This window comes from Sitophilus oryzae, unplaced genomic scaffold, assembly GCF_002938485.1.
Source record: "Sitophilus oryzae breed Bouriz unplaced genomic scaffold, Soryzae_2.0 scaffold_1442_pilon_pilon, whole genome shotgun sequence".
NCBI classification, from domain to species: Eukaryota; Metazoa; Arthropoda; class Insecta; order Coleoptera; family Curculionidae; genus Sitophilus; species Sitophilus oryzae.
Genome location: NW_022146107.1, coordinates 6,619,817 through 6,647,415, shown reverse-complemented (window position 1 = coordinate 6,647,415; position 27,599 = coordinate 6,619,817). Strand labels below are relative to the sequence as shown.

The following is a 27,599-nucleotide window of genomic DNA, read 5'->3' as shown; positions in this document are numbered from 1 at the left end:
CAGGTTCCTTAAATAATGCAATTAATTGAATAGTGGACTCTTTGCTCCACTCCAAGATGTACACCGGTGAACCGACTAAACAAAACTAAAGATGAAACTCAAATAAACGAATATAAAAAGCCAGTGTGGACGTAGTCGCAACATGTTGCCAACACAATGTTGTCAACATTTTTTGATCTTTACCTCTCTTGAAGGAAGACATACAACTTGTTGAAAAAACATGCAACTTGTTGCTTTTTAATGAAATTTTCATAAACATGTTGCGAAACATTGTTGAAAACATTTGTTGAGCAACAAGTGTGGACGCGGCTTTAAATAACTGCAACTATTTTAGGGGGTGGTATATTTCGACCCCAGGAACACGTCTATGAAGTTTTTTCGCAATAAAAAGATGTTGAAAATCGCATTAAATGCATTTTCTTTTAAATTTTCCTGTATATTTTAAACTAAATACGTATATTTTAGAAAACCTTTATATTATAGAGGCCTGTATATTTTAGAAAACCATTTAGAACTGCCTGATCACCGCAAAATTACCCACGGTATAATTTCCTAATCTCTGATATTACCATAGTTAACGGCTTTACTCTATAGTTATGGCACTAAAAGGGATACAAATACAGAAAAAAAAATCTGGTGGCTCTCAAAAGATTCACGCTTTTTTCAAATGTAAGACCTTGATTAATTCGGTTATTTTGGACTTTTTATTTGAAAAACAGTAGTGAGAAAATATGTTCTTTTATCGGGATCTACCATCACTGAAAATATCTGCACACTTTGAAAATTGTTTGCACACTACAGGGTGAGTGTAAAGTGTATATTTTCAAGTCAAAAAATAATTTGCTCTCCAAATTTGAATTGTACAGAGCTGTCCCATTCTCGTATGTTTTACAGAGTTTCTCCGTTTAAAAACAAAATTACAATTTCCGAAAATGATAGCTACAAGCGAAAAACCAGTTAAGTCTAGCGCTCTACGTAAAAAAAGTAATTCAATTTTCATCTTTTCGATATGTCATAAGATAACCGAGATACAAAGGGGGCAAAAAATGTAACATTTAAAATTCGCCCTGTAATTCAGGAACTAAGAAAACTATGACAAATCTGTGTGTTGTATCTCTAGTTTCATAAAAAATTAGCAAGGTGATGTAAAAACCGGCCTTTGTACCTCGACTTGTAAACTAGAAACCCTGTAAGACACTCAAAAATCTCTGCTCATAAACGAGAAACACTGTAAAATATCCGAAAATAAGACACCCTGTGTTTAAGACTAACCTCGCTTTTGTTTGTCTATATAAGTATATTTTACAAAAATGTTAATTAATTTACAGTTTTTTTTGCAGTGGCGAAATATTCATAGAGGATTTTTTGGAGAGATGAATCCGCCACATAGATATAGACATTTTTTAATCAATTTACAATTATACAGGATGGTCCGAACAGTATTTCGGAATCTTCGGCAACATATTTTACTGATAAAAATAAGTAAAAAAGATCGTATAATGTATGTCCTAAAATGCTTAGTTTCAGAGATACAGGGTATAGAAGTTTCATTTTTATTTCCATTTTTTTTTTTCAAATAATTTCGTCAAATAACGTCAATATTTGGATGAAAATTGATGTCTGGGAGATGACGAGAAATGAGAAATTTGATTTTGATGTCAATATGAATCCTATTTGTTACAAATAGGGGGCTACCCTACAGTAGGGGGTGCCACCTACACATGTTGTAACTGATTTGAAGAGTAACAAGAGCAGCAACTTTCCGTCTGTACCTGTATAATACTAATGAGTGAAAAATATACATTTCCGTGACTTTCTCCGTAAAAAATGTCTCTTGGTAAAACTCGCTACGAGGAACTGTTCTCAAAATATTTGGAATGAAAATAGTCAATACATGTCATTATTGACAAGAAATGAACACATTGAGTAGATAGTTATTTGACTGAAATAATAAATTTGAGAAATTTTCACTTTTTTTTAATTAATCATAAATTTTTCTGCGAAAAAATTACGATAAAACAGTTTCTGTAGAACTTTTTGCACAAAAACATTTCAAATTTATTTTCAGTCTTATAACTATTTCGATGTACTTAAACAGCCGTTAAACGGTAGCCTACTAAAATGCCGTTAATAGATATTGTGACGTCGTTCATGTCGGCGGAAAGTAATGCCTAGCTATAAGCATTTTGCAAGAGCACCTATGGTTCCGTGGCTGAGGCTATCGCTTTGTGAGCGAATGGTCCGTGGTTCAAATCTCACGCCGACCAACACTTTTTTATATATTTTTTTTGCTTATAGCGTGATCTTATTGCATTTGGTCAACATTGGTTTCACTCTTTTTGGTTGGATTGGTTTAGTTATTTGGCGGGTTGGTTACCGTGGTTATTTGAAGGGTGTTAATTCATTGGTTAGTTGGTTATTTGGTGAGGTTGGTTGGTTTTTACTAATTTATATTTGTTTTTTAAATTTGTTTATCAGTGTCGAGGTTAGCTGCGTTGGTTAAGTTGGTTATTTGGTGGGGTGGATAGCGTTGGTTAGTCCTTATAAAATTCCTATATTTCATAAAGCCATAAGGATATATATTTATACGAACTTTTTTACTTATTTTTATCTGCAGAATATGCTGCCGAAGTTTCCGGAATACAGTTCGGACCACCCTGTATATAAGATAAGTCTAAGTGCTGTTTCACATGGAGCAGACCGTCCGCGCGGACCGTCCGCGAGTTCAAGTAAGTACCATGAGTTTAACAGCGCTTTCAGATGGAGCGGACCGTACGCGCGGAGCGTCCGCGCGGATGTTTTTTCAATATAGCTCATCCGGACGGAGCATACGCGACCCATGTGTAATTGTTCATTTAAACTCATGGAACTCGCAGACGATACGCGCGGACGCTACGCTCCATCTGAAAGCGCTCTAAATGAATGATTTCGTCCAACCGAGGGGGGGGCTGAACTCTTCGTACAATTATTCGCAACAACGGTTTTGGCAACGGAATAATAATGGCAATAACGGAATAAAATGGCAACAACGCCTGTTCTGCAAATACATGTCTACCCGCGACGGATTTAACAGCTCATGTGAAAGCATTCCGTCGGACCTTGAAAAAAAACACGCGGACGATATGCTCCATGTGAAACAGCACTAATGATCTAACAAAATATGCGTTTACCGTTTTTTTACCGTTATACTTTTTTATTAATAATTATATACCTAACAGCGCAGCGCTTTCAGATGGAGCGGAGCGTCCGCGCGGACCGTCCACGAATTCTAGCAAGTACCATGAGTTTAAGTGAACAATTTCACATGGGACGCGTATGCTCCGTTCCGATGATTTGGTCCGACCAGGTCCGACGGCTATCTTGAAAAAACGCGCGGACGAACAGCGCGGACGCTCCGCTCCATCTGAAAGCGCTGTAAATCTTTGATTGTAAAATAGCCAGAGGTCTTCATTTTAATGTTATTTTTAATTGTAAGTGAATTATGGATTTTGAAGAACGATGGTCTGATATTTGTTACTAGTACAGAATTAAATACGAATTACAGTATATTGTATAAATAGAAAAATATTGTTCAGAAATATGTAATCTGAAAAGATACTAGTCTCACTAATATTTAAGGTTAATATTAATTTTAAAACTAGACGTGTTACATAACATAAGGGGTTATGTAAACGATTGTTAAATCGGCAGGCTGGTTATAAATAGATTGTGCTAAAAATACAACTAAGTAAATTAGTGTCTTTATTGGCTTATAGGGAAGTTGAGTTCTCTTTACATGTTAATAAGATAAATGTTCCTACGTCAAAAAGAAAAACGTAGGTTTTGGATAATTTGCTTCTAGTTCACTCAACGAATTAGTACTAAACGTGTTATTGCCTGACAAATATAATTTTACTTAAATTTGCACTTTGCCTATTACGTTGTATTTTCTACACTGATAGTATAAAATATACCATTCCTATATATCGATAGTATAGGATCTAAAATATACATTGACTGGTACAAAAAACCGACAACATAAAATTTTTCATATATTTTAAAGTTCAATATACCATACGATCAAAAAAAAACAGCGTCAAATACGAACTTGGGAATGAAAATCGATGATAACTTTAGCGAGGTCAAGTCCTAGAGCCCATTACTTAGCCTTACTCTTTTTTATTGTTTAATGGCACTTATTGCTAGTTGGCCTTAAGAAGGTTGTAATTTATTTTTATATTAAGTAAAAATTATTTTTAAATGTTGTAGAGTTTAAAATTCGAAAAAAAATAATTTTTGGAAAGATTTGTGTGTCTGGTAACGTTCTATCCTTTTTTAATCTCCCTCACTTAATTTATTAACAAGTTTTATATCAATTTTTAGTAAATTATGTCCAGAGATTGACCTCGCCAAAATTATCATCGATTGTCATTCCCTGCCGTATTTGATGCCGTTTTTTTTGAGCATATGTTATTTTATTTTAGTGCCGATTTTAATATTTTTTAAACGATCTGTAGCTAGATTTGACTTAAAAAACTAGACTTAAAAAAGAACTAGAAGCAACAGCCCATCAGATAAATATATTCTACCGATTTATATTTTTCTTGCGTAATCTCATATAATTCCTAATCTCATATAAATATTTCATTATTGTATGCTTCTTTTAATTGAAGACCTAAAAAGATTTAATAGTTTAGAGAACCTATATAGTGCAATTTATTCGTAAAAAAGTTATTTTTTCCCTCGAACTCCCAGTGGATGACATACCAAGAATGTACAACTTTGAGAAACACCTCATAGTAGTATTGAGCAATAAAAAGGAAAAAAAAACGTTTGCTCAGCAGCAAAAAGATCATACCATAACGTAGTATAGGTACTGATGCTTCCTATATACTGTTCCAAAACCAAAGCAGGAACAGGAATAGGAGTATTTCGGCCGAAAACTAAATACTCCGAACCAGTTGTCACCTACCCCAGCAACTAGGCAGAAATCTACGCTATCAAAAGATGCATACAACTTATCTTAGATAGGAACTATCGGAAACAAGAGATAGCCATCTTATCCGATAGTCAAGCAGCATTAAAAGCAATCAACTCGGTAACCATAATTTCGAAGTTGGTTAAAGAATGCCTAGAGAAGTTGAACAAATTAGGCAAAGAAAATAAAGTCTCCCTACTCTGGGTAGCAGCCCACCAAGAGATAGAAAGCAATGAAAAAGCAAACAATCTATAGCTAGAAAAGGAGCGAACACTCCACTAACTCGACCAGAATCGTTCTGCTTCACAAGTGGAAACCGACTTAAAGCGGAATTTAAGAACCCGGATGACTCCATCCGTAACCTGGAATGAGAATCATCCAACAGTTTAAGACACTCGAAGAAATTTCTCAGAACTTACAACCGAGAAAAATCAAAGATGGGGAAACACCAGATGTCATCACCATACCCCAAATATCATCACCGAGTGCGCCGAGATGACAACTATTCGTGCCATAAACTTTGGTAGACCATATCGGACATGGAGAACTAACCTTTGTAAAACCATCTCAGATAGTGGCTTTTGTCAAAGCCCTGAAACTGTATAATAAGTTATCATAATAATGTATAAATTATATGTTTTATAAAGTTTTAGTTTTTATATGACACATTTTATTGACCAGTTGAAAACAAATACTCCTCCACATAATCCTGTTAGATTAAATTTGCTGTCGGTTTCATATGACAATCAAATTTCCTGCCCATCAATCAACTGGCGTCAGATTTATAGTATGTGCTTTCACACAGAAACACAGGAAAATTATTTCCATATTTCACAAGATATTCGCTGTATTAAATCGACCTGATTTGAAATAGTCTCAATTCTACCGGGTGCGTCTCAAAAATACCTCACCCCTATAACTTTTTTATTTATTCAGATAAAAACGAGATTTGGTATGTTAGTATATGACACAAACTAGGATTGACTGACGTATTTAATTGTTTTCGGTCTTTAAGGTCTTTAATTCACTTTTAAAATGAGGACGATCTACAGCGTTTATTACATCGATACTATTACAGTTGAGGGTTGGAACCTTTGGTGTTAAACAGCAAAATAAAAACACTAAATCACCACAATACACCAAAACACTTTTACTTTTACACTGGACGCGCGTTTCGCTAACCATGTTAGCATCATCAGCAGATGATTATAAACTAAATCAAAGTTAGAATAACTAAACTAAATCTAAGAACTAAATCCAGTTTATAATCATCTGCTGATGATGCTAACATGGTTAGCGAAACGCGCGTCCAGTGTAAAAGTAAAAGTGTTTTGGTGTATTGTGGTGATTTAGTGTTTTTATTTTGATTTTTATTTTTATTTTACATCGATACTACACGATACTTGGTATTTTGACTCAAACTGTCCTTATGAACCACATATTATAATTTCAAATAAACCTTATGAACCACATATTATAATTTCAAATAAACCATATTCGAAAATGTCAAAAGTTGACATATGATATGTCATTCTATTCAGTGTCATTTTCTATCGAATAAAGTAAAAAAATACCGTGGGTGCCATTTAAAAATCAAAAGTTGTAGTCATTTCCGCTGAACTAGAAAGTGACCGAAAACAATTGAATACGTCAATCAATCCTAATTTATGTCATATACGAACATACCAAATCTCGTTTTTTGAACTGAAAAAATAAAAAAGTTATAGGGGTAAGCTTTTGAGACGCTCCCGGTATATAAAAGAAGAGGTTTCAAATTAATTAATTAGATGAAGAAACTTCCGTTCAAAAAAAGTGCCGTTATCAAAATTGTATTAAAAATACCGTATGATCGAATAAAAACGGCGTCAGCGATGGCTATGAAATGAAGATCGCTGTCATTTTATATGTAAAATTACATGGGAAATGTCACCGATCGTCGTTTCATGGCCATCGCTGACGCCGTTTTTATTCGATCATACGGTATATATTTCTAATAAAAATAGATAAATTAGAATAATTATTTAATAACAAAAACATCAGATACGCTACTGAAGCACGTAAGTCAAAGTGACATATCTTAATTATTTTTGACAAGTAGTAAATATAAGCAAAAATGCAAGAAAAAATATATAATTAGTTAATTCTAAGTGAATTTCATAAATAATGGATTTAATAGGTATGTACATCTAATTTAACCAAGTTCATTGGACATAATTTTCCTCTATATAAAAGTGCTTCGTTTGGCCGTTAGATGACGTCAAACTTTAAAAACATACCAAACCAAAGCAACGCATTTTTTAAGATATTTTAAGAACCCTTATTCCGATTTGAATGAGATTTGGGGTGCCTATGTTTTGCTAAGCGCTCTAGCATTTGACTTTCACACTAATCATGAAAAAGAACGAGAATGGTAAAAACTACCCCCACCCTTACATAAATTTTAGTAGAAATATTTTCCGATTCCACCGACGACCGATTTTTTTCGTGAAACGGTCTTTCTAGTATTTACTACATTTTTTGTCTCTTGGAAAAAAACGCGCAATGTTTTTCCGAAAGCTAACTTACAAAAAAAATGTCTTGCCACATAGGCGAATAAAAGCTAGTATGCGCTTATAAAATATAGTTAGCGAAAATACGAAATTTCATGTTACACTGAAAAAGTTAATTTGTGAATTTAATACAAAATACCGGGTGCGTCTCAAAAGTTGCTCACCCCTATAACTTTTTTATTTTTTCAGTTGAAAAAACGAGATTTCGTGTGTTGGTATATGACATAAATTAGGATTGATTGACGTATTCAATTGTTTTTGGTCACTCTTGTTTCGCCGAAAATAACTACAACTTTTGATTTTTAAATTGACACCCACAGTATTTTTTACTTTATTCGATAGAATATGACACTCTGAATAAAATGACATATCATATGTCAACTTTTGACATTTTTGCATATGTTTTATATGGAAGTGTAACATGCTGTTCATAATGACAATTTGACTCGAAATACCAATGTGTGGTACCAAATTAATACTAAAAAAATGTTTTTTCCAAATATGCCAATGAGCCACCCTTGTTCCATTTGAAAAAATATATATGAGTATATGAGTAAAGTATATGAGATATGAGTATATGAGTAAAAAAAACGATTTGGGCATTTTTTAACCGGCCAAGACAAGGCACGAAAAACATTAGACGATGAAATCTATTTTTCCAAGACTACCTACTTGATTAAAAATTAGTGTTTTTAACACAGCCATCACACACTCTAGATTGAAATTGGAAATATTATTTTTTTGTAAACGAAAAGGTCAAAAGTTGCATCTCGTAAATTCTAAAACTAATCATCTACGTACTGAGACTCCCACCTGTTCAAGAAACTGCTTAGATTAAAATGTTCTTCATCTTTCCCCTAACTACGTTTTCAATCTATTATTTAATTAGCAGCTTCACAAGAAGTCACGTGACGTGGCGCCACTTTTTACTAAATATATTATGGTAAATTCACACAAGGTTTTGTGAATATCTCTAGAAACGTGCGTGCTACAAGATTGTATTCCTCATTTCAATTGAATTTTTAAACTCACAAAACTCATTGCGAAAATAATATCGTTTAGTAATAAGCATTTAATATTAATAAATTGGTTTTGCAAAATTAATTTTTTTTGTGAAACTATGCAAAAATATATTATTTTTACAAATTTCTTAAGCGGCCCATACATTATCAAACAAATTGCGCCACAAAGCGATACCCAACGCTGCGTTGCACAACTGATTCAGCAGTCCACACACTATGAAACAAGTTGCGCAACATGCGCAACGTTCCGTTGCACAACTGCATCGCCCATGCACTTAATAAAATTTTGATCAAACTTTTTATTAAAAGTTGTACATTGTTTGAGAAACAATCATGTCCTCAATTGCCATTGCGTCAATTATTATCGTATATACCCTAGATGATGTCGATGATACCAAAAAACGAAAAAGAAAACAAAGAATTTGGATGAAAGAACTAAAATATTGCACAACGAAGCGCAACACACACATACAATACACAACGCGTTGCGCAAACAGTCCTGTTGCACAAAAGAATTCAAACATTCTTGAAACACATCAAACAATTGCGCAATGCATCAAACACTACCATACATTGGCAACTCGTTGCGCAACAGCCTGCGTTGCGCAATTTGTTTGATAATGTATGGGCCGCTTTATTAAAACTAGGTACTCTAACGTATCAATATTTTTGTTTGTAAAATTACTTATATTTTTTTCAGTGTAGTATCACGAATGATTTTTGACCATAAGCTTCATAAATGTTAAATTAATTAACGTTCGGGTTTATTTTTGATTGGTGCCTTCTAAAGCGGCATATACATTATCAAACAAATTGCGCAACGCTGCGTTGCACAACTGATTCAGCGGTCCCTACACTATCAAACAAGTTGCGCAACAAAGCGATGCGCAACGTTCCGTTGCACAACTGCATCACCCATGCACTCAGTAAAATTTTGATCAAACTTTTTATTAAAAGTTGTGCATTGTTTGAGAAACAATCATGTCCTCAATTGTCATTGCGTCAATTATTATCGTATATACCCTAGATGATATCGATGGTACCAAAAAACGAAAAAGAAAACAAAGAATTTGGATGAGAGAACTAAAATATACTAAATATACGCACACCAAAGCGCAAGACACATATACACTACACAACGCGTTGCGCAAACAGTCCTGTTGCACAAAAGAATTCAAACATTCTTGAAACTCATCAAACAATTGCGCAACGCATCAATCACTACCATACATTGGCAACTCGTTGCGCAACAGCCTGCGTTGTGCAATTTGTTTGATAATGTATGGGCCGCTTTACGGACAAACGAAGCACTTTTGTATAGAGGTAAATTGTGTGCAATTAACTTATTTTGATCCAAAAAATATGTATTTTTATGTCCACGGAATATTCAAACTTCCTGTATATAATAAATATATCGAATATACACGGTGTCCCATATAAAAATACACACTATAGACACAACTATAGGGATCTCGCCAGAAGAAAATTTCAAAAGAAATATTTTTCTATTTTATGATGTTTCATATACAGGGTGTCCCACTTAAGATGGATACAAGCCAATATCTTGTTTGTTGACGATCTTTTTCATTTTTGGCAGGAGGCTGTATGGCTATAAGACGTACATTTTGCCCAGGGTAAGAAATACAATACCCTGTATGTGTTTCATTATTATAAAATGTTTGGTATTCCAACAGAGTTATAAAGCCGTGTATGTAAATAGGAAAAGTTTTATACTTAAAAGTCCTGAATTTATATGTATAACCTCTAAAACAAACAACTAGCCCTGCTAGAATAAAAGAAAAGTTCGTACAATTTCAAAGCCACTATGTATGCATGTTGCGACTGTACATACATTTAGAAAGTCAGCTAAATTCTCCTGCAAATGTAAAAGCTGCTAGTTTTAATCCGGGAAATATGGCAAGTTCGTTTATATAAAATGCGAAATAGTAACACTGGATTTTCTAAACTATATCTTTGTCCAAGCAGAAAAAACATTTTCATATATTTTCACTACAGTAAAAATAGTTGTTTTAGTTGTTACGGAGTTTTTAATTAAAAAATTAAGGTACAAGCACAATTATATCCAATTCATTATTATTCTCGACTAGGGTTGCCAGGCGTTCGGGGTCTCCAGGAAAATCCCGAATTTAAGTAAGTTGTTCCAGATCCCGGAATTTCATTATATTATCCAGGAAAGCGCCAATCAAATTATAGAACCAAATGTTATATAGTTCACAGAGGAAAAAATACACACTTATATTTAATAATATTCCATCACATTTTTCGATTTAGATTCATTCGTTTATTATGTTATGATATTTTCATTCATTTATGTTATCTTGGTAATTATTATAATATACCTTCGTTTATGTTGTTTGTACTTGCCTTACAAGTTTTGAGTATATGATTGGTTTTAATTTAGTTTACTATCCCGGAATTTAGCCTATAACAATAACCATATTCTGGTCTCGTGTGTCTCCAGACAGAAATGCAATGTGATATATTCAATTTTAAAATCAAGATATCCAACTGAGAAAATCGAAGAATCAAGAAAAACAAAAAAGTTGAAACACAAACAATCAAAAGACGCTTACCAAGATATTTGCCTAACTTAAAGGGTATGCGTATGTCATAATTGTCCACCGCAGCTATGTTATTACTGGTAGTGGTCTTTTATATTTTGCATATAGAAACATAGTAGACGCCTGACTAAATATATCAAATGTCAAAATTAACTGTCATCCTGTCATCTTTAGTTAACTTGACACCAAAGTTTAAGATCGTGTTTTGTTTAGACCTAAACTGAATTTTTGAAGTGGACGGGTAAGTCGAAGAATGGAATTAAGCCAAGAAACTTTTCGCGCAATATAATTTTTTACAATTTGTTGTCTCAAGAAGAATGCCTTTCCAAGTTGCAATGAAGCACTACATCAGTCGACAATTTCTCGTTGTTATGGAAAATCTAAACAGGTCCACCTACAAAACGCCCATCACCCAGGAAAACGTCGATGCTATAATTAAACTGAAATCATTTGAAAGACCTCAATTCAAAAAAATGTACATGAAAAATTATCTGTAAAAGAAAATAATTTCTTGTTGGTTTCCTGCTGACGAAAGAACAGAAAGCCGAGAAGAAATTAGAGTCAATTGGTGTCAAAAAACTACACCGGTTTAACGCAGGATACTCCAAAAATATATACAGTATTGTCAGTGGTGATGAATCCTGGATTTACTCCTACTAACCCGAAAATAAACGTCAATCCGCTGTTTGGGGGTTCTAAGATGAAACGAAACCGACAAAAGATATTCGTTCTCGAAGTCTTTCCAAGTGTGTCATGTAGCAACAACTCTGCAATATCAAAGAATTATTACAGCTGGTTTGATAAATATTTATTTGTTTGCCGGAAGTAATTGGTGAGTTTTTAAAGCAAGAAAACATCGAATTGTTGGACCATCCTCCATACAGTCCCGACCTAAGTCCTAACGACTTTTTTACTTTTCCAAAATTTAAAAGGATCCAGTCCCAGCAGATAAAGCCAGCGCAGCGCCTTCAAAGATGTAATTTTAAAGGCACTAACAAGCGAGTGGAATAACTGTTTTCACAATTGGTGCCAACAATACAAAAATGCATTTCGCTCCGTGGAGAATACTTCGGAAAACAATAGTGTTTAAGTTATCTACTATTTCTTCTACCTCTATATCTAAAATATAAAAGACAACCCTCGTATAACTCCAGTTATCCTTTCAAAATAGTATATTTTTCGCATTACCGAATTTTCATACTACAATAAGATACGTTATAAAGAACTCTTTATGACGCAATAAGACGTTATGAAGAGCGTTCTTACAACTAAAAATAGAAAAAGGGATACGAAATGTTCTGCACAAAATGGAATTGAAGAATATTAGGTATAATGTTATTAAACTCTTTATGAGTGAATACGTTCTATAAAGGTTAATTTAGGTATTTTAAATGTTTTTTTTTCAATATTTTAGTTTCGGTTGATGGCGCAAGATATTTAAATTTTACACAAACATTTGCCTCAAATTTTTTTACCCTTAAGGGATGAATTTTCAAAAATTGCCTCATTTATCAAACCTTTACGCAAAATTGTATACCTTAGATCAGATTTGCAATTATTTTATATAAATTTGTACCGCCAACTTCACCATTTATAGGAGTAAGTTTCCAAAAATCGCTTCTTAATCTCTCATTAATTTAAACTCACGTCACTGAAGGATCCTTTATCCAAATTTCATATTTCTAAACCAATGTTATGAAATTTTTATATAAACTTTTACCTCTAATTTTTACCCACCTTAGGGGTTAAATTTTCGAGAACTGCTTAGTAAAGCTCATTTTATGTCACTCAAAATTACAATATTATTCAGTTTTTCTAAAAAAAAAGACACCAAAAGGTTTAAATTTAGCGTGTGCCAACTTATGCTCGAATTAGCGAGTGTCGCTAATCAAATCATATTTTCAGATAAAATAATTATTTCAGAATACTGTATACAAATTGTCCAAACAACGATTTTACTTGTAAAACTTGACTACATATTTATCCGCTAGATATATCTCCTCCGTTCTATCTCTAAACCATATTTTCTTATATTGTATGATCGAAAAACACGGCGTCAAAGACGGCTTGGGAATGACAAAAATACTAAAATTTTACATAACACTTGAAGGCGGAATCTAGCTGCGGTAGTTTTTTACACACGAAAATGAGACACCCTGTACAAATTTGTTTTCTATAAACTTTTTCGAACACAGGCTTGTCGTAGATCATTATTATTTATAAAATATTGAATATTGCATAATAATATTCTGCGATAGTTTTATATTTAGTTGATTAAGGCCCGGTTGTTCATACTCAGTTCAGATTTAACCCAAGTTCAAAATTTTAATAAAATGTTCAATGACATCTTATACACAATTCAAAAATTTGATATTTAACGATTAAAATTATTGAGCCATTCATTTTCGAGGCTTAAACGGGCCTTTTAATCATCTTATATAATAAACAAGAAAAATAAACCTAAACAGAATTAATTACAGAGTTCAGCGTATTTCACCGATCATATTGTTGCGAGCCGGTGTGGACTCGACCTAACCTCACAATATGGCCCGCCCTCGGATGACCTTAACATCGCATAGACACCGCAATGATTCATTCGTTCGAGAAGAATCGAGACCCACTAGAATGGACTCGTACATACGAGAACATTCGAAAACCTTCTCTATGCGCCTAACGATCTCACTCAATATTACAATATTATTCAGTTTTTCTAAAAAAAATACACCAAAAGGTTTAAATTTAGCGTGTGCCAACCTATGCTCGAATTAGCGAGTGTCACTAATCAAATCATATTTTTAGATAAAATTATTATTTCAGAATACTGTATACAAATTGTTCAAACAACGATTTTACTTGTAAATCTTGACTACATTTTTTTTCGCTAGATATATCTCCTCCGTTCTATCTCTAGACCATATTTTCTTATATTGTATGATCGAAAAAAAACCGGCGTCAAAGACGGCTTGGGCAAAAGGCCAAAGTGGCAAAAATACTAAAATTTGACAGAAAACTTGAAGGCGGAGTCCAGCTGCGGTAGTTTTTTACACCCGAAAATGAACACCCTATACAAAATTTGTTTTCTATAAACTTTTTCGAACACAGGCTTGTCGTAGAATATTATTATTTATAAAATATTGAATATTGCATAATAATATTCTGCGATAGTTTTGTATTTAGTTGATTAAGGCCCGGTTGTTCATACTCGGTTCAGATTTAACCCAAGTTCAAAATTTTATTAAAATGTTCAATGACATCTTATACATAATTCAAAAATTTGATATTTAACGATTAAAATTATTGAGCCATTCATTTTCGAGGCTTAAACAGGCCTTTTAATCATCTTATATAATAAACAAGAAAAATAAACCTAAACAGAATTAATTACAGAGTTCAGCGTATTTCACCGATCATATGAACTCGACTCTATGTTTGTACAACCGGGCCTAAGAAATTCAAATCCATATTAACATATAAATTAAATATAACATTTTTGACCTACCTGTACACTTCATTCCTTGATGAATGACTCCATAAAGTAAAGATCCGCAATGGTCACAAAATGTAGGAGATGAATATGTGTGGATCTTAAAATTGTGTTTTGTTCTGGTGTCCTAAAATTAAAAATTAACATCCTGTTACAAGATAAATATTAGGGGGCTATTATAGAAGAAATCTGTATATAGCATCTTTAGTTTCACAAAAAAAGTAGTACAGTGACTTGACAACCGCATCTTTAGATCTCTACCTATAAACGACAAACCCTATACCTAAATCACAGGAAAATCGGACAGTCAATAAAACAAATACATAGGTATATAAACTTATAAATAATATATATCTTCGTTGAGTGAAATAAATCAACTGCTATAATTACTAATGCCACCTACACAAGTGATCGAAACTCAGAGAAAATTAAATAGAATTCTTTGAAATAAAATTAAATTCTTTCGATAGCATTTCATAAACTCCCTTCGGCCGTAGACAGAATACTAATCAAGAAATAATTGTGAACTCTCAATGTAGGTGAAGAATAAAATTTAATATAGTGTATATTAGACATTCGTGCGGAATACCTTCTAATATGCTGTAATATACATTTACATGTCCCATTTTTGTGTTGCAGGGTGTCTCGTAGGAAGTAGAGCTTTTCACATCACTGCGCTACTTTTTTATGAAACTAAAGACGCTACACGCAGATTTCTTCTAATGCTCTTAGTTCCTGAAATACAGGGCGAATTTGAAAATGTTGCCTTCTTCGACCCCCTTCGTATCTCGGTCATCTTGTAACTTGAGACCCATAGAGTTTTTCACATAGAATTCAGTGGTGTGACTATATTTTCTCTGGGAGTTGTCATATGATCCCAATATATTTTTTTTTAAATAGGATACTCCATATATTACCATACCAATAGGTATGGTAGGCTATTAAGATCGGCAAAAAAAAAGGATTTTTTTTAATTTCACTCAAAATAAGTTATTTGGGTCATAAATTACCTAAATACAAAATATTTTCATGGTGTCTGTCTGTCTATTCGTCTGTCCGTCTATCCGTCTATCCGTCTGTAACACAATAACTCAAAAACCGCTAAACCGATTTTAACCAAATTTGGCACAAAAATACTGTGGCTTCCGAGAATCTGGCCATTATTTTTTGGTGGGGGTGGGGGTTTGGTAAGGGGGTACGGGAGGGGGTTAAAAATTTTAAAAAATCGTAACTCCAAAATTACAGTAGCTAGCGAAACCCGGTTTTCAATTTAAGATTAGGAATATTATTTGCAACAAAATTTGTTGTAGTAGCGAAACGCGCGTCCAGTGTAAACGTAAAAGTGGTTTGGTGTATTGTGGTGATTTAGTGTTTTATTTTGCTGTGTAACACCAAAGGTTCCAACCCTCAACTGAAAACATCAAAATCAGTCAAAGTCGCAGTTTTTGAGATATTCCGTGTTTTCGTAGTCCGTTTTTGAGAAAATCCATGTGGAGAGCTCCAAACTCCCATCGGACGCGACCCCAGGTGACGGATAGGGGAAATAGCCCCGGACCAAAATTGGAAAAATTCCTTTACTTTGAAACTAAAAGAACTGCGTACCAACTTTTTATTAGCATATTTTAGTATGGGCGGCTATACGTGCTTCCCGGCGCCATTTTTTTTTATTTTATTTGCCTATTTGCCTTGTTCTATGCTTTCTAAAAATATAATATACTCTATACTTATTTTCAATAAAATTATATAAGGATTCTTGCCACTTAACTGCTGATACAGAAATTTAATTCTACACTGTGTCATAATGTGGATCAACCTGCTCTCACTACCGGTTTCAAAGCCCTACTCCATCATCAGGCAGAATCACAAAATGACAACCACAGCGCAGAGATAGTTAATTCCGACTTGTCGGAAAGTGTCGGTTAGATATTAAGTCCCGAACGGGAGATAGCGGCCTGCGTGCACCGAGGCGCAACTATCGATAGTAAAAGGATGGTAAAAGGTTTTTTTTTCAGGCGAGCCAAATAATAAAATAGAAAACAAATTTCTTGCAGTATCGGTATATAATAAAATTATATAAGGATTCTTGCCACTTAACTGCTGATACAGAACAGATATTAAGATACAGATACAGATATTAAGTCCCGAACGGGAGATGCACGCAGGCCGCTATCTCCCGTTCGGGAATTAATATCTAACCGACACTTTCCGACAAGTCGGAATTAACTATCTCTGCGCTGTGGTTGTCATTTCGTGGATCTGCCCAAGCTTACCTGATGATGGAGTAGGGCTCCGAAACCGGTAGTGAGAGCAGGTTGATCCACATTATGACAAAACACAGTGTAGAATTAAATTTCTGTATCAGCAGTTAAGTGGCAAGAATCCTTATATAATTTTATTATATACCGATACTGCAAGAAATTTATTTTCTATTTTACTTATTTTCATATACAAGGTAAAAAATGCATTATTTAACCTTGTAACACATAGGCGGTCGATTTAAATGAGGTAATCAAAACAATCAAATAATCTATTTGACGTCATATTGTGGTTACTGGCTATTACACGCTAGTTTTTGTGTGTAGAAGTATTGCACAAGTGCATCAAAAATATCAATAGCTCTGATTTAGAGCGTGTTATCTAAAAGCTACAGAAGTTCATTTTCAGTGCAGTTTATTAAAAACATAACGGAAAACAACATTACCTGGTTAAATTAAATTAAATTAAATAATAATACTCTTTTAAACTAGATTGATTTATGTTATAAAGTTTGATAATGCTTATTTTTACCTTATTTATGAAAATAAGTGTATATTATAGTATATTTTTAGATAGCTCATAATGGAGACAAGCAAATTAATAAAATAATATACCCCATTAAAAAAATATTTTGAAAATGATAGTTTCCAGCGAAAAACTAATGGGACGCGGTTTTTTTATCCTTTTGATAAGTTAAAAGATAACTGAGATACGAAGGGAGTCAAAAAATGCAAAATTTTCAAATTTTCCCTGTGCATGGATTAGGAACTAAGAGGGCTAGGAGAAATCTGTGTCTGGCATATTTAGTTTCATAAAGAAGTAGTACAGTGATGTGAAAACCGCATTGTATTTGTACTCATGAACGAGAAACCCTGCAAAACAGACGAAAATGGGACACTCTGTACTGCAGTCAAATGTAATTAAATATAAAGTTTAATTTAGACTAAAAATTCAAAATAATTTAAATAATTATTGATTTGATAATCAACAAGCAAAGGTTCATTAGATATTTTTCAGGAATTTATTTAAATTATATTTTTTCAGGAATTTATTTAAATCTTTTATGTAAAGAAATATCACGAACACAATGGACGAATTTCCAAATAAACTAACGAATCACATCAACGAACCGCATCGACGCATCGCATTGATGCGGTTCATCGTACCATACGTGCAGGAACGCATGGACGAATTAAATGGACGCATCAAACAATGTCTTTCAATATTTCAAATTATTGTTTTAGCCTGTATCAAAGCAATGTTTCTTTTAATTCAACACCTAATGTTTAAATAAATTTATTTTATTTTTGTACCGAGTGTACCAGATAAAAAAATGTAATAAATACTTACATCAGAATCAGCTCCTTTATCAGCACCTGGACATTTGAATGTGACATATTCGTGGCACCTTTTATGCACTACAAAACTGCAAACTGAAAAAAAACGAACATTAATCCATAAGCGTCACATTTAATTTAAAATATGAGATACTGATTACTAATTATTCATTCAAACATAAAATATGATCAAAAAGTTTTATCACTATTTTACGTGCTTATGCGTATAAACAATTAGATTATTGTAAAATTTAATTATATATTTTAACCGTCAAAGTCAAGGCCATCATATATACCACTAAAGATCATAAAACTTTTTGATTGGATGGAAAATAAATCCATAGTATATGTATATGTACTATATGATCAAAATGATTTATGGTGTTGCTCCGTACTAAAACTTTTTGATCATGCGGTATTTGTTGTTTTAGGCAATGTACGACTATCTAAAAATGTAGAAAATCTATTTTTTGAACTGTTTAATGTGTTTTGGTTTTACCATATCAACAGTAACAGTCCGTTAAAAATATATTAACAAACATTAGTTTATCCAAAAGAGCTGACATTAGCGATTATATCTGACAAATGTACTGGAATGTTCTCAAAATCATTTTTTACTTTTTAAACAAGAAGGCAAGTCTTTTGATTTATAAATTTATGATTTAGACAGTGGCGGCACGTGGTTCAATAACTAAAATATTGTCATCCAACTAGAATACTGTCACCTCTACAAAAAAATTTATTTTAGGTAAAATTTAAAATGATATTTTTTTAATTAAAAATGTCAAAAATTGACATATATGACATTCTATTCAGGATATCATTTTCTATCAAATAAAGTAAAAAAATACCGAGGGCGCCATTTAAAAATCAAAAGTTTTATTCATTTCCGTTGAAAAGGGAAATGAACGAAACTAACTGAAAATGTGTTAAACTGCTAACTGCATTATTCCTAATTTTACAGGAGAGAAAAGAAACGTTACAAAAAAATATGTACAATGTATGTAGCTACTATATTCATGCGTTAATATGATAAAGCGATAAAAATAATATTTGTTGGGAAACAATAAAACTCAATATTTCATTAAAAACGTAACGTAAAAACTATGTATTAAACGTGGTATTATTTAATTAAAGTCAAAAATGGAGTTATCAGGTGCCCGTCTTTTGGCATGATAGAATATCGACAGTGAAACGTGTTAGTTTTACTGACGATAATGTTATCATGCCAAAAGACGGGCACCTTAAAATTTTGATTTATTTTAAAGTTAGTAACATATGTTGTTCTAGTTGGCCGATTGTGATGATTTGTTGAGTAATTTGTAGTTAAATTATTCGACTACTTAGTGTCTTTTTCTAAATTAAAAAGGAAAATTCCCATCTGTAAATAATAAGAGAAAAATGGAGCGGACCGTCCGCGACGGAGCGTCCGTCCCTTCGAGCAAGTACCATGAGTTTATATGAACAATTTCACATGGGTCGTGTATGCTCCGTCCGGATTAGTTCGTCGACGGCTATCTTGAAAAAACACGGCGGACGGTCCGTTGCGGACGCCCCGCTCCATCTAAAAGCGCTGTAAGAGAATTATTACTAATACTTTAGCTTTTTTCGGGTTCTCGTTATTACCGATTCTGAACTGTCCTAGAGCTCTGCAGCACATGCGCAAATGAATTAATGTCTTCATATTTCCTTCTGCGCTTACGCATCACAGTTCAAGGATGGTTCAGAATCGGTAATAACAAGAACCCGAACAAAGCTTTTGCTAATACCCAGTAATCTGCGACGGAGCGTCCGTGACCTCGAGTAAGTACCATGAGTTTATATGAACAATTTCACATGGGCGCGTATGCTCCGTCCGACGACGGAGTTCGTTCGACGGCTATCTTGAAAAAACACGACGGACGGTCCGTCGCGAACGCTCCTCTCCATTTGAAACCGCTGTTAATATTTTTTGCTAAGGTTGTGCTTCCTCAAATTATTGAACCACGCGCCGCCACGGTAATCTCAAAATAGGTAACTATTTCTAGACAAAGTTTTTATTGTAAAAAAATATAGTTAACCTACCTTGACACTGGTATCCTTGTTTCCCGAAACCCCTGTAATAAAATGAAAATATGTTTATAATAAATCGATCGGAATAGATAAACAGAACAAGTGCTAATTAAATAAACTTTACCTGATAAATAGATAGAATAAATTACACCGCAAATATACAGGTTTATAGTTTAGTGAGTGTTAGATTACTTTTACTCATATGTAAATATCTTACATCATAAATGAAAATTTTTATACAAAAATTATGAATTACTTTAATGTCAAAATTGACACTACGTATGAATTAATAATTAAGGATCATTATATTAATTATTATTATATTATTTCGCAGTATAAGTATTTATACTTGCAAAATAATTTATTATATTGAAAGTAAGGAAGGATTGTTGAACACTTTTTATACAGAAAGTATGATTTTGTTTGAAAAAAGAAACAAATTTTTTGGATTGAGAACAAGAAGTAAAAATTAAGAATTGATCTTTTTAATACTATAGGTAAACAGGAAGAAGAAAGAAACGTTTCCTCAGAATCCTTTAGGCAGAAATCTGCGCTATCAAAATATGCGTACTTATCTTGGATAGCAGCGTTAAAAGCGATCAGCTCAGTAACAATCAATTCGAAGTTTCTCAAAGAATTCCTAGAGAACACGCCTAGGCACTAACTGGACCAGAACCGTTCTGCTCTCCAAGTGGAATACAACTAAAAGCGGAACTTAAGAACTTAGAAGACTCCATCCGTAACCCGGAATGGGAATCCTCCAACCGTCTAAGACACTTGAAGAAATTTCTTAGAAGATACGACCGATTGATTTAAGAGTAAATTACGCTGTACTTTCGGGTCGCTCTCAGGGGTCGGGTAAAGCGGGTGTGTGGTCGAAGAAAATATATATTATATTTCAGAAATCTGCCTAAGGCTTAGCCCGATCCTGTCGTGTTAATCCACACCTAAAATTCCAAACAAACGTGCTTTAATTAAGGCTTGATTAAGGTTTGCAGAGCTTCAGCATTTGCCATAAAATAGCGAGCAATTTGTTACAAAACCATATAAATTATTTATCATTGTAATCACAAAACTTCAATCAATTTTCGTATTGTAACGGAATTTTAAATTATGTCTTTATTTTCGAGAAAATTTAGTCCAAACATAAGGAATATTTAGTTGATGTTTGACCATCAAAATCTTAAAAATAAAGAAGTTGTCTAAAAATGTGCTACAATACGGATATAGTATAATCCTTTATCTTTAATTTACTTCTTCATTTGTGTAAAAATACCTAGCCAGTTTTACATAAAACGTTAAATGCCGAACGCTTATTTTGGACTAGTGAAATGGACTCTTAAGTAAAAACAATATTCGGATTGTCACGGGGTTTCTAGGCCTCTCAACTGTTTCCTCAACGAACACCGAAAGTAGATTGAAGTTAAGAAACAACGGTGAATGCAGATTCTGCGTGAAAATGGAGAAACACCCGAACATCTTAACACTGAGTGCGCCGAGATGACAACCATTCGTGCCACAAACTTTGGTATGACTGCTATCGGAGATGGAGGACTAAGCTCTGTAAAACCGTCTCAGATACTGGCTTTTGTCAAAGCTCTGAGACTGTATGATAAATTATAACTCAAGGAAGGAGGATACAATAGATCTGTGGGATCGCAGAGATTAACCTCCCTCCCCTAAGAAAATATAATTATTACAGTTTATGGTAGATTTTTTTTATTATTAATAAATTCATAAGATAATTTAATTTAGCATTTTAAATCACATATTTTATTCTTGAAATTATTCTGAGAAACAAAAATGCAGTTTGCTCATAATTAATTATGCATTCATTGACGCCACATTTGTCAATATTGATAGCTAATTTATTCTACGCCTAGATTAAAATTACTTTGTAGAATGTATTCTTTGTGAGTTATAAAAGTAAGATATTAAAATACTTTTAAGCCAAACCTTTTAGTATATAATGTATACGTGGGTGCACTATGTGCGCATATTTGAAGTGAAACTTTTTCTTTCATCCGTCTGTCTGTCCGTCCGTCAGTCTGAAGACTCCATTCGGGTACCTCTGTCTACATGCCGAGTTTGGTTCCAATGGGCCCATAATTAAGGAAAATTCTGATGATTTCGTCCATTTAGAGGCATGCATCGGTTCGAAACGTCGAGGGCCTGTCCCCAATTATGTCGAAATCAAGGCACATTTTTTTTCAATATCAAATCATTGATCCTACCCTGATGAAGATGTAAACGAAACGTCGTATCCAACTTTGCAGGGTGAGACCCACTTGGGAGAGTTTCACTTCAAAAATGTAGGTATACAAATAAGGTCAATATTTTATTAAGAATTAAATAAATTTACCTCTTAATACAACTTGGTTAAATATAAGTCAACTTATCTGAACCTGTTATTAGTTGTTATTAATTTACTTTGTCTAAACAATCTTCAACTTAACACTTAACACCTTCTAGTAAATGGTGTTCATAATTACATCTGTTTGAGTAAGGAAAAAAAGTAGTTGCTTAAAGTTACACATATAACAATATCTGCCTAAAATATCTATTATATAAATACATTTGTTTAGTTTATTAAAAATGAAATAAACAAATGAATTAAAACAATTAGTATCTATAGAAAACAACTCTTAACTTATGTTATTTTTTTAAATTATCTATAATATACATCAAAATTATTTTCCAACTACCTACATTGAATTACATCAGTAGGTATCTATAGTTAATTTGATATTATCAATAAAATTAATTGCATTTTAGAATACCATTAATAATGATGAAATGATTAAATATTGAATTATTTAATAATATGTCTAGTTAGTTAATAATACAAGTAGGTATTATATAAAATTTGTTTCTGTTTAATTCAAATATAATTCGCATAAAATAAAACAGCATTAGTGAACAAGTAGTACCTCCTAATTTATTATTTTTTATCCATAATTATTGCCGGTAGTGCCAGTTAGGATTCTTGTTTTTATGAAACGTAAATTGTGCATGTGCAATAATTTTGTTCGTTCAAATGAACGAATCGTAGGAGTCGATTCAATATGAGAAATTGAATTTTATGATTCGATTCAATAAAAACAATCATAATGCCCATCACTAGTGTACAGTTCGTCAGAATAGACCGTTTAGAGAAGTCGCTTAAGCGAGGCATACACGGTGAGACCTACTGTAAAATCGCTATTTTTGGGGCTTACTCAACCGGGTCTCACAATGCAAATTCACCTCAAATATTCATTTAGTTGGTCATTGGCAAGCACTCTCTCATTGTACATGAAAATAACAAAACAAACATTTACTGATCTGGATAAAATTGATAGTTAAAAAGTAAGACTCACCCGGGGGTACTCCGCCCCCTAGCCACTAACATCACTGATATTCTATTCAATATATCACATTCCATATCTTCCATCTAATTGAAATATTATTCGGATCTATTCTTTCTATTCGGCTATTGGGTAGCGCACTATCCCAACGCCGCATCGTCAATCGAGAAGACATTATGGAGACCTCAAACTCTCAAGACCAACTCGAAGGCAGGACGTCACAAGAGGTTTTCTTACCGTGGTCAAACGACCCCGTTGGCTTACAGTCAAACGACTTGCAACTATATTAGTCAAAAGACTCGCAACCTCCATTTGTCAGCTCTGTGACAAAACACAACACTACACAGCCGGCCGGCCTATCAACAACTGACTGACCTGCCGCGCGCCGCCAAGCTAAGCCTCCTCTTACATCACAATTTTACCTGATCACAAACTGTGATCACAAATATTTACATCGCTTGCCAATGAATCATACTATTTTCTCTAATCGACTTTCAAATAGAGTGTTTTAGGATTACTAGATAAATAAATAGGGAGTTTCCGAAGGAATGCATATTGTTTATTAGAATAGTGAATAAATAAAAGCATTATTATGACGAACTTATTTTCCAAGTTTTACACTACCTCGCCGCTTGCGGCGATACCTAAATCTCAGAGACAAATCTCAATGTTAATGTTGCGGTCTTAGCTAGTATCATGTATCATTGAGACCGACTCCGACGGTTTCATGGGACTTGCAATGCGACAAGTCTCAACTTGTTTCACTGTGAAGGGCTGTGTAGCGCCACTGATCGTCAAAAAATAGTGACTTGGGGGAATTAAAAACGAAGGTTAGTAAGTTATTTTTTATTTATCAATTCTGTTGGTTATAAATATGTAGGTACAAAATATTTAAAGATGGATGGAAACAAAGCATTTTGGGAAGAATTTATACAGATGTATCGAAGTTTTCCATGTTTATGGGATGTAAAATCGAAAAACTATGCGGACCGGAATTTACGCAATGCAGCATTTGAAGAATTGACCAATAAGTGCAAAGAAGTTCATCCTTTGGCAACTAGGGATTACGTTACGAAAAAAATCCATAACTTCCGATGTGATATTTTTCTGGGCCTTTTCTTTTTCTCTTCATCCTCGTCGATTACTACACCAATTGCACAGATTTGCTCATTGGTAAGCTGAGAGTAGCACGGCATTTTAAATAGAACAGATGTTTCAGTGGCAGTGCCATGAGATAACGTGTGTGATGCTGTGGAGTTGTGTGATGCCGAGACCAATTTACGTGATACGCCGCCTCGCCGCATGCAGCGAGATAGGTCTCACCGTGTAGCTTTACTCAGCTACTCAGCCGGTGACCGTCCCTGAACGCGGTCATTTTCAAAATGTGCGTTGCCATTGCCCCCACATTACGTAAAAAAATTGAAATGAAAATCACAAACCAATATCCTAATATAGAACTATTTCGGAAGTCTGGGTCAAATGTATCATCATATTTTGAAGCATAGAAGTACTACTGATAGCTTAAAGCAAAATAGCAATCCTTTCAGGGACAGTAAGCTGTAAGGGAAGGGAATGTCAACTTATCCCCGCATTGAAAATGGAACTCGGCACAGAACAGAATGCCTTTTATCAGACAATACACGTGCCGATGTCAGGGTGTCGGCAGTAGGAAATAATCAGAACTACCGTTTTCTATCCTATATCGTACAACAAAACCAGATATGTCTCCGTCTATAAAGAGGTTACATATTTACATCAAATAGTAACATTTATCGAAGAAAGTAAGAAATATGTTTTATAATAAATATCAATACATCGAAACAATACATTTTTAAAGCTATAACATACAGATACACATATACTATAACATGTACAGGGTGTCCTAGTAATGTCGTTTAAATGGAGACAAAATTATTTAATTTGATGCTTATCAAAATGCCACCGTAAAATTTAAAGATTCTGAATATTTCCGAAGATTTTTAAAAAATGACTCTTTTATATTAATATTGACTCCACTGGAAATTGAAATATGTTAACTCTATTGGAATAATAATATAACAAAATAAATTTCTTATAAGGTTCTTTAAGGTTGATTCTCACGATACCTTCCGTATCAACTGCCTTCCGTTTCCCTTCCGTTTACATAAAATATTATATCATGTAAATTAATAAGACAATGCACACTATCCCTTCCGTTCGATATCCTTTCCTTCCATACATTTTTTTGGCGGACGGACTTTCTTACATTTGTGCCAGCTCTGTTAACATTTTGCTGATATTTATTTATTCTTTCACCTTTAATTAAATCTATTACCTTTTTCAAAAGATACAAATTTTTAAAGTAAAACTTTCGTAATGATATAAATTGTACCTACAATAAAAAGTATGGAACTGATACGGAACGGAAGCTTACGTATAGCGTCAATACAATAAAAAATACGGAACGGATATGAAATGGATATGGAATGGAAACCGAAGGTATAGTGAGAATCAACCTTAATACTTTTTTTGTTTTAGGAGGTGGATACTATTTTACAAAAAGTCATTGAATATAAGGAAAAAGTCACTATGTCAATACTATCCATACAGGGCATTTCAAAATATGTGCCATCTCTTGTGGGAAAACTCCTCTCGTAAAATAAGTTTTATTTTTTATATCAACATATCTCCGATTCTGCTTTGTTTCGTAGCTACAGGAAGTCAGCGTCTTCATTTTTTTTTATTGATTATAATTTTCTTACAAGTGCTTTAGCGATTCGAATGAAATTTTGTTACGCTCTCTATTATATATCTACTCTATTAGTTTATTGCAGGGGTTATTATATGGGAAAACGGGAAAATTCCCGGTGGGCCGGTCCCGATCAGAGCTCAAAAAAGATTGGATTAGCAAAAATTAAATGGTTAATCTTCTAACTAAAGTGACGCAAGATTCTTAGTGACTCCATAACTAACTAATTGTAATTTGCATCAGTATAATCGTCAATTGCTTTTAAACATAAACACCAATTTGTAAAATAACTGTTGTAAAATGTCTTTCTCTGGGACACTTATAAAGTTGTTTCAAAATTTTTATTATACAAGGTGAGTCTACAAGTGCAAATATTTTCAGGGCTGGTAGATCTCAAATAAAATAAACATAATATATATTCTCTTTACCGAGTTTCAAATAAGTCCAATCGAGTTATTAAAGTCTGGAAATTTAAAAAAATGGATTTATTTAAAAAAAAATTGAGCCACCTCAATTTTTCGGTATTTGCATCTCTTTTAGTGCCGTAATATCGGAGATTAAGAAACTATACCCTCGGAAAATTTGCGGTGAACAGGAAGTTCCAAATAGTTTTCTAAAATATATAGAAAAATTTGAATGAAAATGCTCGAATTTTAACATCTTTTTTGCAAAAAAACCTCAAAGACGTGTTCCTGTAGTCGAAATATACTATACTCGAAAATCCTAATATTCTTATTTTGGACTGTAATATAGCATTATATCAGAACACATTTATATCCACTGCCTAGGGATTGCCTAGGTTTTTTTTGTTTGAGTCATGGCATTATCACACAAGATGCCAAATGTAGAAAAGTATAGAGGAAAAGTTTCGTGATAAGAACTATATAATAACCTAAAAAATGCTGGAGTTTTAATGGCGACCGAGGTTCATTCAGTTAAAAACACGTGTACATGAGGAGGCTGCTGCTGTAGCAGAAAAGAGAGAATTTCTTTCTACAATGTGTAAGAAAGTATAACCCGAAAAACTAAAAAGTAATGTATTTCACAGAGGATTGGGTCAGCTGAACTGAATGAATCAGGAAGTCTTAAAGTTTCTCAAAATCGTGACTCAAAATCGTAACCTATTCAAGATAAAATTACCGTTATCGATAATGAAAATAAAGCAGTAGAACCCTGTAAAACTGAGCCATTTTGTAGTAAAAATTCAGATGTCCAACCCAATATTGGTCTTTAAGAAAATTTTGATCAAGACAATTTATTTTGTTTTTAAAAAATCGAAGGCAAA

The 27,599-nt window shown here is 33.4% G+C and overlaps 1 protein-coding gene across 1 annotated transcript in view; it reads right to left on the bottom strand.

Moving 5' to 3' along the window:
- Positions 1-27,599, bottom strand: part of LOC115877169 (protein kinase C, brain isozyme) — a 91,779-nt gene that overhangs the window by 51,350 nt on the left and 12,830 nt on the right. Inside the window, exons 2-4 of the mRNA XM_030893327.1 lie at positions 20,252-20,283; positions 18,201-18,283; positions 14,610-14,721 (exon numbers count right to left, since the gene is read on the bottom strand). Of these exons, the coding sequence (XP_030749187.1) occupies positions 14,610-14,721; positions 18,201-18,283; positions 20,252-20,283 (227 nt within the window). The remainder of the gene's footprint in view (positions 1-14,609; positions 14,722-18,200; positions 18,284-20,251; positions 20,284-27,599) is intronic.